We start from the raw sequence: 16,463 nt of genomic DNA, 5'->3' as shown, positions 1-16,463 counted from the left end.
TGTGTCATATCTGTATCTGATAAGGTATTGTGTTTTAATCAGGGGTTCAATGCTACATCTTTCACTAGATTTAGCACTTCCATAAACGTCTCATTGGTAATCCTAGTTTACAAAACGTCTATTCCATCTGTTTGAGTGTCTTTGTGTAAACATTAATTGTATTTGATTTAAATCTACCAAAATGATAAAAGCGGACACAGCATTGCAATAATTTTCTTTAACTTGTGCTGCTCCTTCAAACACTGTTCTTCTATTCCCTCTAGACGTTGGTTCGGAGGCAAGTTCAGGCCGGGACACCCCTGCAAGTAGTTCATCCCGCCAGGGATTGGGGGATCGGATAGAAGAGAAAGGCAAAAAAGACAAGAAAAAGAAACCAAAAACTAAGAAGAAGGAAAAGAATAAGGGGAAAGGAAAGGAGAAAGAGAAAAAGAAAACAGAGGAGCCTGAGGAGACGGAGAAGAAGAGCAAGAAAATAGGCTTTGGCCTGCTCAGGTAAGTGGCCGTGTGTGTGTGTGTGTGTGTGTGTGTGTGTGTGAGAGTTTGATGCGTTTGTGGTCATGTACCATTTGTGTGTACCGTTTATGCAAAAAGTTCGATACAGTAATGATACTAGGACCTCACCTATATGCGTGTTTGAGGGTCAAAATTCCAGTAATAAACAGCGAGGTTTGTGTTGGTTATCATATAGAATCAATAGTCACATTGTTAGCTGAGCATCATATGCAGGAACACTCAAATAATATGCGTGTCATAAGCTGTCTTCATCCTTTTTTTAAATTTTAAATATAGCCGGTCTTAAAGGCTTCAAATTTGGAATTCACATTAAAAGCAAATCAATTAATCAAACCCACTGCCTGCCTGCACGCTCGCTGTCCGTGCACTAATTGCGCGAGCTGCTAGCTTGACAGCTGTGAGTGCCAACAATATCCATTATCATTGTTTACATTCGTAATGCTGGGGGGAGGGCTTTGGAGGGGAGGCCTGAAGGGACAAGCTGTCAGTGATGCAAACTTTCAGCAACTTTTGGAGCTCGTGCTGCTCGCTACTGCTGTTGGAAAGGAGTTGTCAGCGCTGTGCCGGTTGTTTGGTTGGATCAGGGGTCAGCAACCTTTCCTATCCAAAGAGCCATTTTGCCCTTTTTTCCACCAAAAAAAATTTTGTTCGGAGCCACAAAGCTATTTGATATCCCACCTTTTAAAGTTTTAGATATAGTCATATTATATATACAAAAACTATAGTTTGCTATATCTATGAAATTATAGAACAAGAATTAAGACAATTATTGAAACTGTATTGCTATATAATTGTTATAACTATCAAACTCTTATGAAGAGGGGAACAAAAAATAGTCATGTGACGGCTACATTGAGGTAAATTAAAAACACAACTATGCGGATTTATCTATATTTCTCTGTGACTTTTCTTTTTTATTTATTTATCCGTTGATGGTTGATGGGCAGGGCTCCTCAAATCACGATTCTCCACCTGCAGGGAAAGGTGCTTGACAGCGACATAATAGGATGTGACGCACAAAATATTGATACATTCATTTTTATTTTCAGTCACCCAATATCACCTCAAACTCAAAGATAAGAGGAGTTCCTTTTTCAAATATTTTCCACTGCCAAAGTCTTTTTTTTTTTTTTTTCAAAGCCTCAGGGAGCCTCAACAGAGGGGCGAAAGAGCCGCATGCATGTTGCCGACCCCTGGGTTGGATCATTGTTCAAACGGAGCTTGATGTTGGTGGTTTCTCTAACGTTACCGACCCAGGCTTTAATTCAGTTGATGTCAGCATGATTGCACCAGTGTTTTCAGATCGGTTGGCCCACTGTCAGATTCACGGAGTCCGTCTTCTACAAAAACATGTACTTTTTTTTCAGTCAAAAAGAGCATATAAATGAGCACAATCTCCGCTCACCTTATGTATTCACACTATATGAGACTAAAATAAGCTTTCAACATGAACACCGAGGTCCCCCCCCCCCCCTTGAAACACTTTCACATGTTCACATGCACACAAAGGCCACTCTTAGAGCGGTGCCCCAATTTCCTTAAGAGGTGCTGAAAATTATCTGTCAGAACTATTTCATGTGATTAACTTTAAACACTATATCTCCCAATGTGAATGTGACATTTAAGTAGAGCGCAGCATGAATGGGGCAAAGTGTTTCAATGAACGGTTTGTACTTTCTACCTTAATTGCTACCTAACGTCGGTTTCTGAAAAGGGATTTCACATGACCATTACAGAGATTCAGATCTTAAGAAAAACACTTGTATGCAATTTGATCGAGAGAATTCAGCCGCTGCCCTTTAAAAAACACACTTACAAAAGTAGCCTGTGTGAACAGAACACAGAAACACTTCCAGATTTCAAAGCCCGACTTCACCACAAAAGATTATATCTCAAAATTGCATGTTATTTAAAGTGAAGTATTATGCAATTAGATTAATATGCACTAATTGTACTTGATTTAATAGGTTCTGTGCTATTTTCTTTGAAAGTCTCCACTTCTTGCTTCACCTGTGTTTTTTTTCTCACTCTCCCTGCAGTGTGCTTTTGCATATAGGTTTATTATTTACTGAGAAATGTTCTTATGGAGAGCAACGGCATTTCTTTTATGAGGTCTTATTCATGCAGTCGAGAGTGTAAATTGCTCTTTACACCTCAGCCTGTTCACAGCGGATGGCAGGCCGGATAGATAGAGGTGTGTGCTTCTCTCAGTGATAACAAACATGGTTATGGTGTTAGCATAGGCCGCTATGCAAAGGTATATGTATAACCAATAGTCCCTCTATGGCACGATATGATGTGTTTCTATAAATGCACAGATTACACACCTGAGGATCCCAATCGTTTCCCTCTCCTCTGCCGTCTTTCCCCACAATCCTCTATTGCCCTTTTACCATTACAGCTCCAAGGCAATAATGACACACCTCAAGATATTTTTTCCTTCACTCGTTCACTCTGTCTCACCATTTTAGCAATGTTTTAAGTGCTTGAGAGTTCAGTGAAGGTTACGCCTAATCCCTCCATTTCTATGTTCATCCATCTCCCCTCCACCATCTACTGCGTCATGTGTTATTATGGCCTAGACAGCCTATACAGCGCACTCGAGAATATCCCCAGTTTAATCTAGCCGAGGCTTCCCTCTATGCACCTATCCTTCCATCCATCCTTTCAACTAACCAGTAATTCCCCCATCACGTCTTGCTTTAAGTGCCTTAAGAAACCATATAATACACCCAAGGATATTTTAGACCTTTCCTCTACACCCCATCTCTCATCACCATAAGAGGGTCTTGATTAGAGCCCGCCGATAATCTCTCCTCTCCCTCTATCGAGACATATTTCTGTAACCTCTCTCCCTATCTTTTCACACCCCCACCCCCATAATCTTTGCACTATTTGAAATTTTCCCTCTCTGGTCTGCTCCCTCCAGCTCCAGCTCCCTATCTGCATTTGATTGCATGTAATGGAGGCAGAATGAAAAGGCAAATTGCTGCTATTCAGTAAAGTTCAATCTAGGCCACGCTGCTGATTTGTCATATTCATCTAAGGCCAGCTTTGATTGGCCTAATGGTCTGGAGGAGAGGTGGTGTGAGATACTCAACCTTACTCCAGGGTGTGTGGTTCTACTGTAGTAAATGGAAACGTACGTCATTGGCTGTTTCACACATTTGAAACACAAGGCCTCTTCACCATATACTGCGTTGTGTTTGTATGCACCTACGGCAAAGACACACGTTGGCAGTATTACTACGACGTTAATAGCACATTTCTCTCTTATTGTACTCCTTTGCATAAGTGAAGAGAGGGATTGGAAGTGTAGAAAAGTTGAATGTCATTTCTCATGCACTCCGTTAACCCGGGCGTTAGAGTCAGACGGTGAAAGTTTGTTTAAAATGCCCTTTAAAGTGGGCAGCTTGCTCGTTGACTCTGTCATCCGAACTGCTGCCACCTGCCAATCAGTCATGCCAATCATCTGTGTGTGTGTGTGTGTGTGTGTGCGTGTGTCTGCATGTGTGTGTGAGCGTGAGCGCACGATGGTAACCATCCTACCGTCATGAATAATCATGCGGTGTTAAAACATGATTGGTCACACCGTCAGATGGTTGTCATATAGCTGGCACAACGTTGCTGTGAATCTTCCTCAGACAGTGTGTGTGTGTGTGTGTGTGTGTGTAAGTGTGTGTGTTTCCAAATCGTCTGCAGTTGTGTGACACTTTTCCCTCTGATCTGTGCATCTTTTTTGTCTTCGCTCAGACCGTCGAGGTTGATATTCAAACATTCTGCTAACTCTCTGAATATGCATCTTAGATTAACGCCCCGCAAACATCATTAACATGAGTATGGCTCCAGGGCGTGGGGTGTGTGTGTGTGTGTGTGTGTGTGTACAAATGAAGATATGGAAATCTATGAGGTGAGACTGGGGATGTAATAGGTCTTGGAGAACCAAAGAGGCGCCGCTGTTGCCAGTGCGACATGTTTACGTGATTGTTCATGCGTGTTGTAAAGTATATGTGCATGCTGTTCATTTTCAGATTTCAAATGGTGCGAATTTATGAGAATCTATGGTAATTAATGCACGGGTTGCCAGCTTGGTTGTAATCATGCACTGCTGTACTGTTTTTTTGTGTGCATGTACTGTATGTTCCTGCTGACCGTCGAATAAATGATACACTTTCAAAAGAAAATGTATGAAAGTAATAATGAATGTAAATAGAACTTAAAACTCAAAGAGCAACATAATTGGAGAATGCAGCCACCATATGAACACGTATAAGTGGGATAAGAAAAAGCACAGGAAATTAAGGTTACAATTAGAGCGCCGTCGTTTTCTTTGAGCTTTGATTCTCTTTCTTCACCTCTCGTTGATGCCTGCAATTACTCTCTCTCTCTTTCTCACATATTTCCCTCTTTCCTCTCTCTCCAGCTGGTCATAATGTAGCACCTCTGTGAGGCTGAGAGCCTCAGCGTTGGGGTTGTTCGCCCAATCTCGTTGATGGGTGTGCTTTTACCGGCCGGGCAAGGATATCTGGGTTTTTTTCCCCTCCATTTTCTTCTCATTATTAAGAAAATAAGATAATGACTAAATGTGCGGCATCATAGAAACATTATTTAATACTCAATAGCAGTGGAACAATGTGGACATGTGGAAAAGTGCCAAATAACGAATACAGTTAACTCATAAGGTAAGATAAGACACTTCTAACTGACAATCTAATAGGACTGGACCAAATGTATTGTTTTATTTTTACATTTAAAGCTCGTTGTCTGCCGTCATATTTTATGATGTCATCATCTTAAAAAAAAATCCTTGGACAAAATCCTCAATTTGGATAGGGATCGGATTAAATTAGTTTATTTTTATTGTATTAAATCAACTTTCTTTAATGAATATAACTTGTCTCACTAATATAAATGACTCGCTCGCTGTGTGAGAGAGAGGTAAAGTTAGAGGGTACTATTGCATCGGCCTGTCACAGTCGCTCATTTTGTTGGGAGATTTATTGTCCCACAAATTATTTTGATAAATGCTATTAATGTAATTTTAAGGCTATTTCATGGAACTGATATGATGATCATGTAATAGTATTGTAATACAAGTACACCTATGTTTAATTCAAATTGCAACGTTTTAAAGCTTCGGCCCTTCAAACTACTCGGTGCAGCCCGACAGCCTGGGATGTCACAAAGTTAAAATACCACATCAAATATCCGATCTATTGGATCGCACTTTCGATGAGCTAGCAGTTCAGCAACATGGTGGCCAAATACAAAGCAAAATGTGTGGAAGGAAGCTCTTTCAAGCTCTTTCTGCAGGTAAAACCCTCTCTTTTGACCAGCCGCTGCCTCTCATTGTTGCATAATTAGAGAGCACATGCATGAAAGAGGGGGGAGGGCCCCACCAGCTGCCAATCAAACATCATGACAGAAAGTCATTGGAGTGTCACGGACTGATGTCATGCCTGCCAATCATCTGTGTGGGTTTGCTTGAATTTTAATGTTTGCTTACTTACTGTGCGCGCGTGTGTGTGTGTGTGTGTGTGTGTGTGTGTGTGTGTGTATCAGAGCACATTTGTCAATCATGTATTCTCTAAGGCATCCTTTTTGCCAGTGGCAAAGGGAGGCGTGTCTGTGGAGTGAGAAAGAGCAAAAGAATAGAAAGAATAGGTGAAGTGAGAGTCACAGATGTTTGCACTCGTTTTCTGCTCCTTTGTCTGTTGGTTTTCTCCTCACGGACGATTCAGAAGCATAAGTGTGGAACAGCCCTCTTCTCACTCTGCTCACCATTCTAATTGGGTGTGTGTGTGTGTGTGTCTCTCGTATTTTTTTTATTGTGAGGACCTTAATGCCGTGCTGGCCAGTCCTCACATCTAAAACATGTTTGGTGTTTGATCAAGGTTATAATCAGTGTTGGTGAGATGTTGAGAGAATGTAACCGGGGGCTCGGGCTCCTGCTGAGTGTGGGAGGCAAACATCTCTTTTAGCAATTAGGATTCCTCTTCTCTCCCCTGCTTTCCTGCTGCTCGTTGCTCAAATGTTCCCAATGCATGTAACAATGTGTAAAAATGGTCATACCGAGTTAAAGCTGCAGTAGCTTTTGAAAGTAGAGTCACCAGTTTAAAATGACCCACAGTGAGGCGGAGACACTGTGTGGACCAATGGTTCCCAACCCTAGAGATCAGCCGTAATGCTTTCTAGTCCCTAGTCTTTTAATAATATAGTATATTTATATTGTGAACAATGCATCTGTGTTTGAACCTGCTCAGCTTTTCTCTGATACAAGTAGGGGGGGGCTTCAAGGAAAACAGGGTGGGAACCACTAGTGTCGACCACCAGCATGATAGCATGGTGGAATTAACCAGCCAGCCTCTACATTTGTAAAATTGAAACAAGTTAACGCTTCATCCATACACTCTAGTCACAGCACACAAAGCTCATCCAATCACAAGGACACATAGAGGCAGTGAGTGCGAGCCCATCTCAGCACAGTCGACCCACCAAGAGAGGTACTCAGCAGTAGTTTGGTTCGCTGTCCGCTAAACATTCCTTCCACTCACGGCGTGCCGCCTTGAGGTCGGCGATGCACTCAGCTGTGTTTCCACTCGCGGCCCCCCCACCAGCTGGGGGCTAGCTGTGAGTTGTTCGCGAAGGAGTCAGCAGGCAGTCAACGGCAGTGCAAAACAGGAAATGGAAGGCGTTCTAAGAAAGTGTGATCCACGAGAGCATGCAGCCATAACTGAACACCCACAATATCATGCAGTGTGCTGCAGCAGAAGGCGACCTGAGTTGTGGACAAACGCAGCGGTGCACGCAGTCACGCACAAGCGAGCACGTAACCTCTCCCCGGGCTTACACCCAACATAGACAAGCATGCATATTATAATAACCAGTACCTTTGGCGAGCTAAGCTCAACTCAAGATCGCACAGCCGTCAGGCTCCCGAGTCTCTCTCTGGCGTATGCAGCTGCGCTGGAGCGACGGCGGCGTTAGCGCTCAGAAGGACTCACATTGTACCTGCTGCTTGTTGCTCTGTTAAAGCTGATGTTTACAGATATTCAAGGAGACTGTGATGGGAACAGAGTGAGGGAAGTGTAATCATCCTCTTATCTGCGTGTTTCCTTCTCTTTACAGTAATCGTGTGAATGTGTTTAATGGTGGTACAGATTGTTTACAATGGACCATGAAAATAAACACTAATTTACAAATAATGTGTTTCATGCTACCTCTTCTCCTACAGAGAGAGGCTGTAAGAAACTAGTTAAATCTCCCCTGCATGCGAATGACCAGCCATACACTTTCCATACAGATTGTGGTGTTAGGTCATGAATATTCACGAGTCGTCATTCTGTTCCCTCTGATGACAGTAAAGAGGTAATTTATTCCCCCTAACTGGCTATTAATCAGCTGTTCTTGCACTGATATTTCCGTGTACAAATTATGCTCAAGTAATAATGTCGTAACTAAATTAAAAAATAATCTTCTGGACGTCCAGACTCCATGTGTGTTTGATGTGCCCGTTCAACTTCTTCAATATCACACATGCTTCCTCATTTTCCACGTTTAAGTAATTCACTATTGAAATAATATATATTTAAAGAATAGTAATGAAACGGCAAATAGTAACGCTCACCTCCAGCAGCTCTCTAAGTTTGTAAATGTGCACTGTGGTGACGCTTAGCTTGTGATGTGACTCATTACTACAGATGACATTTTAAAGGACATGACATGAAAAGGAAGACAAAAAGAGAACAATTAAAGTTGTTTGCCTCCTGCTCAAAGATGCAGAGGGAAGGAAAAGGTCAAACGTGAGTGTGACATCATCACGAGACAAGCCGAGTTACCGCCCATTGACTTCCATCTCCTTGTTCTCTTTGCACATGCAAGGTACAAAACCAAACACACTGGCGTCCCGAGAACGTAGCTTTCTGTTTCTGTTTCTTCCCTCACTTGCCAAAGGCCACAAGCACACACAAAAACTAATTAAGCTGTAGGTGTCCATTATCTTTGTACATCTTCCTCTTCCCTCTATATCTCCCTGGCTGTTCTTTTTTCTTCCATTTGCTGCTAAATGTAAGTAAATCAAAAAAGTACACATGCTTTCTTGTTTATTCTAATTGGTCTTCTTCATCTTCACTATGGATCTTGACCCCGTGGAGAAAGACTTGTTTTTGTGTACCCTATTTACTTTAAATTGCGTAGTTTTCCCATCAATTGCCCAAAACCCTCACATCCAATATCGACAACATATATTGCTATTGGGCAGAGTTGAACACTAGCTAGCATGGTTAGCATGCTCGTTGCAGCAGATACATCTGCAACACAATATATTAGATGTCTTTGACATTATGTTGATTAAATTCTACATTGTCTACATTGCACCTTTTAAAGTGCTTTAAAAGTCATATTTCTCCCACTCATCATGTCTCCTTTGCAAGTGACATGAACAACCGGGAAATCCAGCCTTAACCCAAGTTTATTTTTCATCTTTTAATTCTCTGTTTAAAAGCTGAGGCGAGAGGAAGAAGTGGGGAGGACGGCACAGACGAGAGGAGGGGATGTGAGAGGTTAAGTGCTGTGAGAGAAGTGTTTGATACCGAGGGGGAGGGACATGCCAAACGAGGGGTGAAGACGAGGAAAAGCTGTGGAAAGGAAGGAGCAGAACTGGGGTTAATGTGAGAAAGGGAGGAGAGTGCCGATGTAGAGGAGGAGGAACAGGTAAAAAGGAAGACAGGTGACGGAGAGGTAAGTGAGGGGAAGAGAGAGAGTTGAAGAAAAGGGTAAGCCTGGAGCTCTGTGAGGTGGCAGTAATTAGAGCCAGGCCCGTCCCCTGTGAAGCAAACACACACTCACACTGTTAATGCACACCCATGGTTATGCACCCCCCCCCCCCCAGTCCACATTAAGCATTTCAAAAGGAAATGATTACCCCGGCGTCCACACTAGGTTTTGTTTTCCCCAGCAATGCGCCGACATGCACGGGCTAAACTACAAAATAGTCGCACATAAAATCCCACATTAGAATGACCATGAATGTCCACTTGAATAATGCACAAGCAGGAACGGTCTAGTAATACTTCAGAAACAGCAGCAGCAGTGGGCAGCGGAAGTGCAGTCCAAAGAATAATAGATCAATAAATTCAGCGGATAAATAAAACATAAGGCGTGTTATAAGGTCACGGTTTGCATGTTGGAGATATTAACTATTAAGCAGTTTTGACTGGCTCAGTTAACCATATCCTGCTAACCATATAGCTGCTGGCGGGTGAAGCTTAATGAGCTTCTATGAGAAGAGGGTTTTTGCTTCTTCTTCTTCTTTTGCATCAGCATTTGAGCTGAGGCTATACATGCTTATGACACGTTTATCCTCTGAATGGCGCTTAATAGCTAAATAGCGATTGCTCATTTGTCAGCATTAAATATGAATTAAATCCTGTTGTGAACAAAACAATAAAATGTACATTATCATTCACTGGAAACTGTTTCCCGCTCACATTATCCTTTCACATTCAGTTACGACGTTGTAATCAGTGTGTGTGTGTGTGTGTGTGTGTGTGTGTGTGTGTGTGTGTGTGTGTGTGTGTGTGTGTGTGTGTGTGTGTGTGTGTGCCCCGGTCCCCCTCCTGGCAATGGCCTGTGCAGTGTCCAGTAGCGTGCTGAGAGTGCTGCTGATGCTGAACACGCACAAACTGTATTGACTGGTGTGGTTTGAGTATTGATGTGCAGTCACTTAAAACTTAGTCTGTCGTGTGTGTGCCATCTTTTAATTTGGATTAGGGTGTATAGAGGAGCAATAGCTTTCCATCTAGCCTGCCTCTATCTAATTTATTGAACTACTCCCACTCTATTTAATACATATAGACTTGTACAGTCACTTTACATTAGATTGTCCAGCTGCTTGCTGTTTACCTATGTTTTAATATGTATATGTACTCTATCTGTTTGCCTTTTATACCTATAGTATTTGTATATTATAGTTCATAGAGTTTCAGTGATTTTTATAATACAATTCTCTATCTCAGCAGGGCAGCGTAGCAAAGGTTTTATCGGCAGCAGCAGTGCATGCTGGTTGTTTTTCACTGTGGCAGCTGCAGCGTGACACACCTTCACATTTGTGTGTTTCTCGCTTTGCGTTTGTGTCTGTGAGCAAGAGGACGGAGAGAAGCAGAGACGATTCCCTTTTGGTCTTGACACTTAGTCACAGGCTGCTCTCGCACTGAATGAATGATGCTTTGTGCATGTGTATGTGTTTTGTTCCTCATCTGCTTCCACCGTCCCACATCCTGCCGCAGGCTGTTGAAATCCACACAGAGTTATCCTACTGTTATGTTCTTTCCCTACTTAACTCTCCTTTGCTCATTGTGTCTCTCCGTCCAGATTCGGGAAGAAGAAGGAGGAGAAGAAGGAGGCGAAAGCAGCTCTGCAGCGACAGAAATCAGACATTATGAGTGATCATGAGTTTGAGAGGATGAAAGAGGAGAGGGAAAGGTGGGGAACACTGAGGATGTTTTTCTTTCTTTTTGTGCTTTAAATTTGCTGACATGCAGATTAAAATACTGTGTATATATATATATGTACTGTCTTTTGTTTTCCTTCTCTTATTATTCTCATGGAACACATTAACGTGCATTCCTTTCTTTTTATTCTTCATCTTCCTCTCCGTTCTCTCTCTCCCTGCTCGTCATTCCCGAGCTCCATACTAATGGTTTGCTTCTGTGTGGTTCGGTAAAGATTGTGTGTTTGCGGTAGACCCTTGTTGTAACTCACTCATCATTATCCCACTCATCAAAAAATCCTCGGTGTTTCAAGATATTTATAGACGTCTTAATTGGCTCTCCATCTGTCTGTCAGGATCGAGGCGGGGCACCCTGAGTTGAGGGAGCAGCGGCGCAGAGACCAGCAGGGCGGCGGCGGCGGCGGCGTGGCGGCGTTTCCAGATGTTGAAGACGACGACGCGGACCCCAACTATGCCCGAATACAATCCTTCAGGGACCGAGATACGGGTCCAATGCCGCAGCCGCCGTCTCAGTCACCTCCCTACAGCGCAGTCCAGCACGGCCATGTTGGAGCCCCGTCCCCCCAAGGCCCCTCTGCCTTTGCAGGGCACGGGAATCATGCCACCGACCCTGGAGCCGCCCTGGACGACGACCCCCTTGACAGGCTGTACGCCAAAGTCAATAAACCAAGAGGAGCGGGACCGACATCTCCTCCGGTTTCTCCTCCCGCCAATGACGGGTAAGACCTCATCAGCTTCTCGGGATTTACTCACAAGAGGCTGTTTCTGTCTTAAATGAATTTTTAGCATGTAAAAGATCTTTAAAAGTCTTAGTTGTGTCCTTTTGAAAGCTGCAAATAAACCCAGACCCCCTTCCTGAAGACAGGTGGGCTGATGGCTCCCAGGTTTCCACCTGCTCCTTTCCTCTTTCATCCCTCTTCCCCTTTACAGCGCAACATTATCTTGCTGATGCTTCATATTTCTCCCTCTTTTTTCCCCTCCTTTCTAACTCAGGTTTATCTGCCACGGGCCAGTTTGTGTGTGTGTGTGTGTGTGTGTGTGTGTGTGTGTGTGTGTGTGTGTGTGTGTGTGTTTGAGAACAGACAAAGAGATCGAGACAGACAGACAGACAAAAAGAAGAGTTTGAATTGTTTGTGCTTGCTTTGAGCTTCAGTGTGAGCGCTTGAGTACTCGCACGCCCACTAATATACATATTGTGTGTGTGTGTGTGTGTGTGTGTGTGTGTGTGTGTTGTGTTTATCCCAAAGACATCAATGCAGGGTTCAATGTGTTCTTCTCAGCTCTGCTATCCGTACTCCTTACCTTTATTATGTCAGTCACAGCTCACGTACTCCTGAATATATCTACAGTGTCGATATCCTCTCTCACACACACACACACACACATGCACACACACACATACACTCGCCTTAATTTCTGTACGTGTCTTCATGCGAGGAAGTAACCCTGTCTGATGGACAGTTTCAGTATTCATAGAAATGTTTTCCGACACTGTATTTTTCCCATATTGTTGCCTCGCTGCATAAAAAGTGTTTCATTATGAAAAGTCAAGACTCATACGACCTTGGTTTGTAGGGTACGCTTCTTGGGGGGATGGGGTCCAGCAGAGTTCAGTGTAGTTTCAGCCAAGCCAAGACACTGATGGAAACGCAGTCAGTTTGAAACACATATTATTTAAGCATCATTTTTCTCTCTGTACATTTGTGATATGGTGTGTCAATGTTTCAGTTTCTAACACAAACTTGTAAGATAGTGTTGCTTTATTCAACACATAATAATGAACTCGAGGCATAAGTAATATCCAGGGTGTGCTTTTGTGGCTGCTTAGTGTAATTCATCCAATATTTATTATATTTCTCCATCTCTCTCTTTCATTAAAAGAAGTAAAAACCAGTCTCAGAACGTCTTGATTTTAGGAAGCCTATATCCACGGCCACAGCAGCCTTGGCAGATACTGCTATTCATTTATCATCGCTTCCTGAAACCTGATGATGCAGACAGAAGCGAGTCCAAGTATCGGCTGACAGTAATCGATGGTGCCAAAAAAAGAAGGTAGTTGTGTCAGCGGTGTCTGTGTGCGTGACTCAGGGTTGCTGTGCGTCAAGGGAGGCCTGAGCATGTGGGAGACGGAGATAAACAAAATCACTAAGGACTCCATTCCATCAGCAGCACAGCGATGAACCACACCGATTTATACACACAGACACACACACACAGACACACACACAGTCAGGTTTTCATGACTTTTGGAGACATTGACTTCATTTCCTGGAGACTTACCCTAACCACAACCAGCTGGAACCCTAATCCTAACCCTTACTTTAACCTAAACCCAACCATAAACCAAATATTCACCCTCAAATCTATTGATTTATGTTATGGGGACATTCAATTTGTCCCCATTAGGAAGGCTTGTCTCAACATGTGTAAACAGACATTGAGCTCACAAATGTACAAAGTTGTGTGTGCACGAACCACTGTGTGAGTGTGTGTGTGTGTGAGTGTATTAGATGTAGATAGATGGCCATCTGTTCCAAAGCACGTCATGTATATTAAAAATGGCTTAAAACGCCAGACAATGAGAGAAGAAATGCCTCGTCCTTGGTAACGTTGGATAATGATGATAATTTAAGGGCTGAAACAACACCGTCAGCTGAAATCAAACTGCCCTCTCTCTGACTCGCACCCTCCTCTGGAAACTGTGAGTGCTGCTCGATGACCAAATACACAAAAAGCCAGCTGAGTCGGTGGAAATGATAATAACTTTGTTCTTCCTTGATTAGACAATAAAGATCAGCTGGAATGTTTTGGTGAGCAGGATATCATACTTCATACTTCATAATGCTTGCTGTAAATTTGGCATTTGCCACTTTCACTTTGTTGGCTTCTTTGAAAAAGCATTGTTGCATTAACACGTTGATATCTTCATAATGGAGCAATCGTTTCTAGTTTCAAACTAATTTTAAAAGTCTGATTACCCAACTATTTTGTTTTTATTTGTGCTATCTGTTGGTAAAAAAAGCTGAATATCAGACATGCCGATTCTATATCAGCGCAGTGCTACTTTATGTTGCCTCTGCTTACCCATGCAGTCTGCTCTGTAACTACTGGTGCACCTCCACTAATTTAAAAAGCCCCCATAGTGATTTTACTCCGGAGCTGGGTCTGAGCCAAACACTAAAACAGCTCATAAATGCTATTATTTCATATCTATCTCTGGGATACACATGCAGCAAAAAGCACATTATCAATCAATAGGCACTCAGTAGTTGCCCCTAATGTTTAAATCTTTCAAAAGCTTTGACAAACTCCAAAGTAGAGGTGCAGCAGGGCTCTGAAATAACAATGATGTTTTCCTTTGTTCCCCGATTTCTCCAATGAATGATTCAAATAAACAACGCATCCTTCTGCAACAGTTTCATCGAGTTCAGACATCATGTCAGTTCCTCCAGACAGCAGACCGCATCATATGGCAATTTCCATATAGGTCTTTAAAATAGATTAAATCATATTCCCAGAGCACACAAGATATTTATTTTGGTTATCAGTGGTTTGCTTTAAACAGCACTATTATGGAGGGACAGTTATTTAACCACACGGCACTGTAATATATCACACTGTCTGCTTCTCAACCAGCCCGGCACCTTTAATTCTAAAGGGCACCGCCCGCTCGATTCCTTATGCATGGAAGAGTTTAATGCAGACTCATTTAGTGAACCCATCACACACACACACACACACACACACACACACACACACACACACACACACACACACACACACACACACACACACAGACATTTGGGTAAAGATTACACTTACACAAAGGCATGAATGTGTGTTTCACACAGGCAAAAAGCATCCACTCTTATCTAAATGTTATTTCCTGCCTCTTTCCATCAAAGTATTTCCCATGTAATCATCCTGTGCGTAAGACGACCTCCACAAGAAGGCGTCTCATTGTGAAAATGCTGCGTGTGAACAACGAGCCTCCACACATAAAGGTCGTTCTCATGAGATTTCAATCAAAAGTTATTTGCCAGAATGCACATAAATACAGCTGAGTGACATCCCCTTTACTGAGTGATCCGCTGTTTGACATTTTCAAATAAGTGATCACACAGCAGGCTCGATGCGACAGTGAGTTGTCGTCCTATATGTACTGCCACTCAGCCCCTAGCCGGGCTTATGTTGGATATAACAAATTAAAATAAAAAAGATGCATCTCAGTGCCCAGATGGACAGACTGGAGGGCCTGAGTGGCTCACATAGGGAAGCTAGTAGCTGTGGGAATCAGGCTGGGAGAGAAAAGGACGCCAGCAAAGAGGAGCTCTTTTGAAGATTTTCAAGTGGAGAGCAGGATTCTTTGCCCACCACTGTGCGCACACACACACACACACACACACACACACATGCACATACACACACACACACACACACCCTGTCGCTCACTCTCATCCTCTCCCCGGAACCATTTCCTCCTGCACACTCGCACTCTTAGGTGCATGCACAAAACCGAGTGGTTAGGATGTCAAACACACACACGCACACGGAGTCCATTTTCTGAAGTGACCACCCAAGCCTCGGGTAAGTGCTGCCCTCCGTTTTCTTGAGTGGGCACCCCCCCTCCCATCCTCGCCCCAATTACTACCACCACTACCTAACCCTTCCAAGTGCCCCCAATGCAGGTTACCATAACAACCACGACCTCTGGCACTCCACCAATTAGAAAACAATCAGTCTGGAGAGACCGGAGTGGAGTGAGTTTGAGAAGGAGAGAGGCACTGCAGCGCAAGAGTGGAAGATAAATGGAGAGCAAATAACATCAAGAAAGAAAGAAAGTAATGTAAAGGAAAATAAAGAGTGAGAGCGAGGGTCCAGAGTCACCTTTTAAATCCAGAAAGCAGAAAGCAGAGCTCCTCCTAACCTCATAAAATGAACATGAGCGATACTTAACGAATGCAGTGGCCGTGCAACAGATGTGAATAATGCTGGTGTGGATTCAACCCTGAAAGGTGTAAGCAGTGCTTCCTATGATGATTTGTAGATGGCAAACAGTTTGGCAGGCCTCTACTTGTCATTGTGTATTTTAGTGCATACTGTACATAAACAGCTCACCTTTTACATTTGAGACAAATACAAAAAACACCATGGTCAAAATGACAATGACCTCATTCCATTGTTAATACCAAAATAAGCTGAATAAACATCTTCTGGGATGATAACACACAGTCCCCCCCTCCCTCCCCCTCCTTAGTGTCACTCTATTTGTGTTTGCTTGACTAAAGAGGATAAACATGTTGGAAGTTGCTTTGCCATCGGCTTTCACTCGTCCCGCCATCTGCCATTGCGAGAAACTTTTGTTTGTGCTGGAGGAGCAGCCGCCCTGTTACTGCTTTATATCACACAGCAATCGGCTTCTCCTTCTGTACCGCAAGCC

The 16,463-nt window shown here is 43.1% G+C and overlaps 1 protein-coding gene across 1 annotated transcript in view; it reads left to right on the top strand.

Moving 5' to 3' along the window:
- LOC306748159 (partitioning defective 3 homolog B-like) overlaps positions 1 to 16,463 on the top strand; it is a gene marked incomplete at both ends in the record, with an annotated part of 181,009 nt that overhangs the window by 103,306 nt on the left and 61,240 nt on the right. The window contains 3 exons of the mRNA XM_079231291.1: positions 264 to 492; positions 10,885 to 10,995; positions 11,359 to 11,742. Coding sequence (XP_079087417.1) covers positions 264 to 492; positions 10,885 to 10,995; positions 11,359 to 11,742 — 724 coding nt within the window. The remainder of the gene's footprint in view (positions 1 to 263; positions 493 to 10,884; positions 10,996 to 11,358; positions 11,743 to 16,463) is intronic.

Source organism: Taurulus bubalis, assembly GCF_910589615.1.
Source record: "Taurulus bubalis genome assembly, chromosome: 15".
NCBI classification, from domain to species: domain Eukaryota; kingdom Metazoa; phylum Chordata; class Actinopteri; order Perciformes; family Cottidae; genus Taurulus; species Taurulus bubalis.
This window is presented reverse-complemented; position numbering and strand designations above follow the sequence as displayed.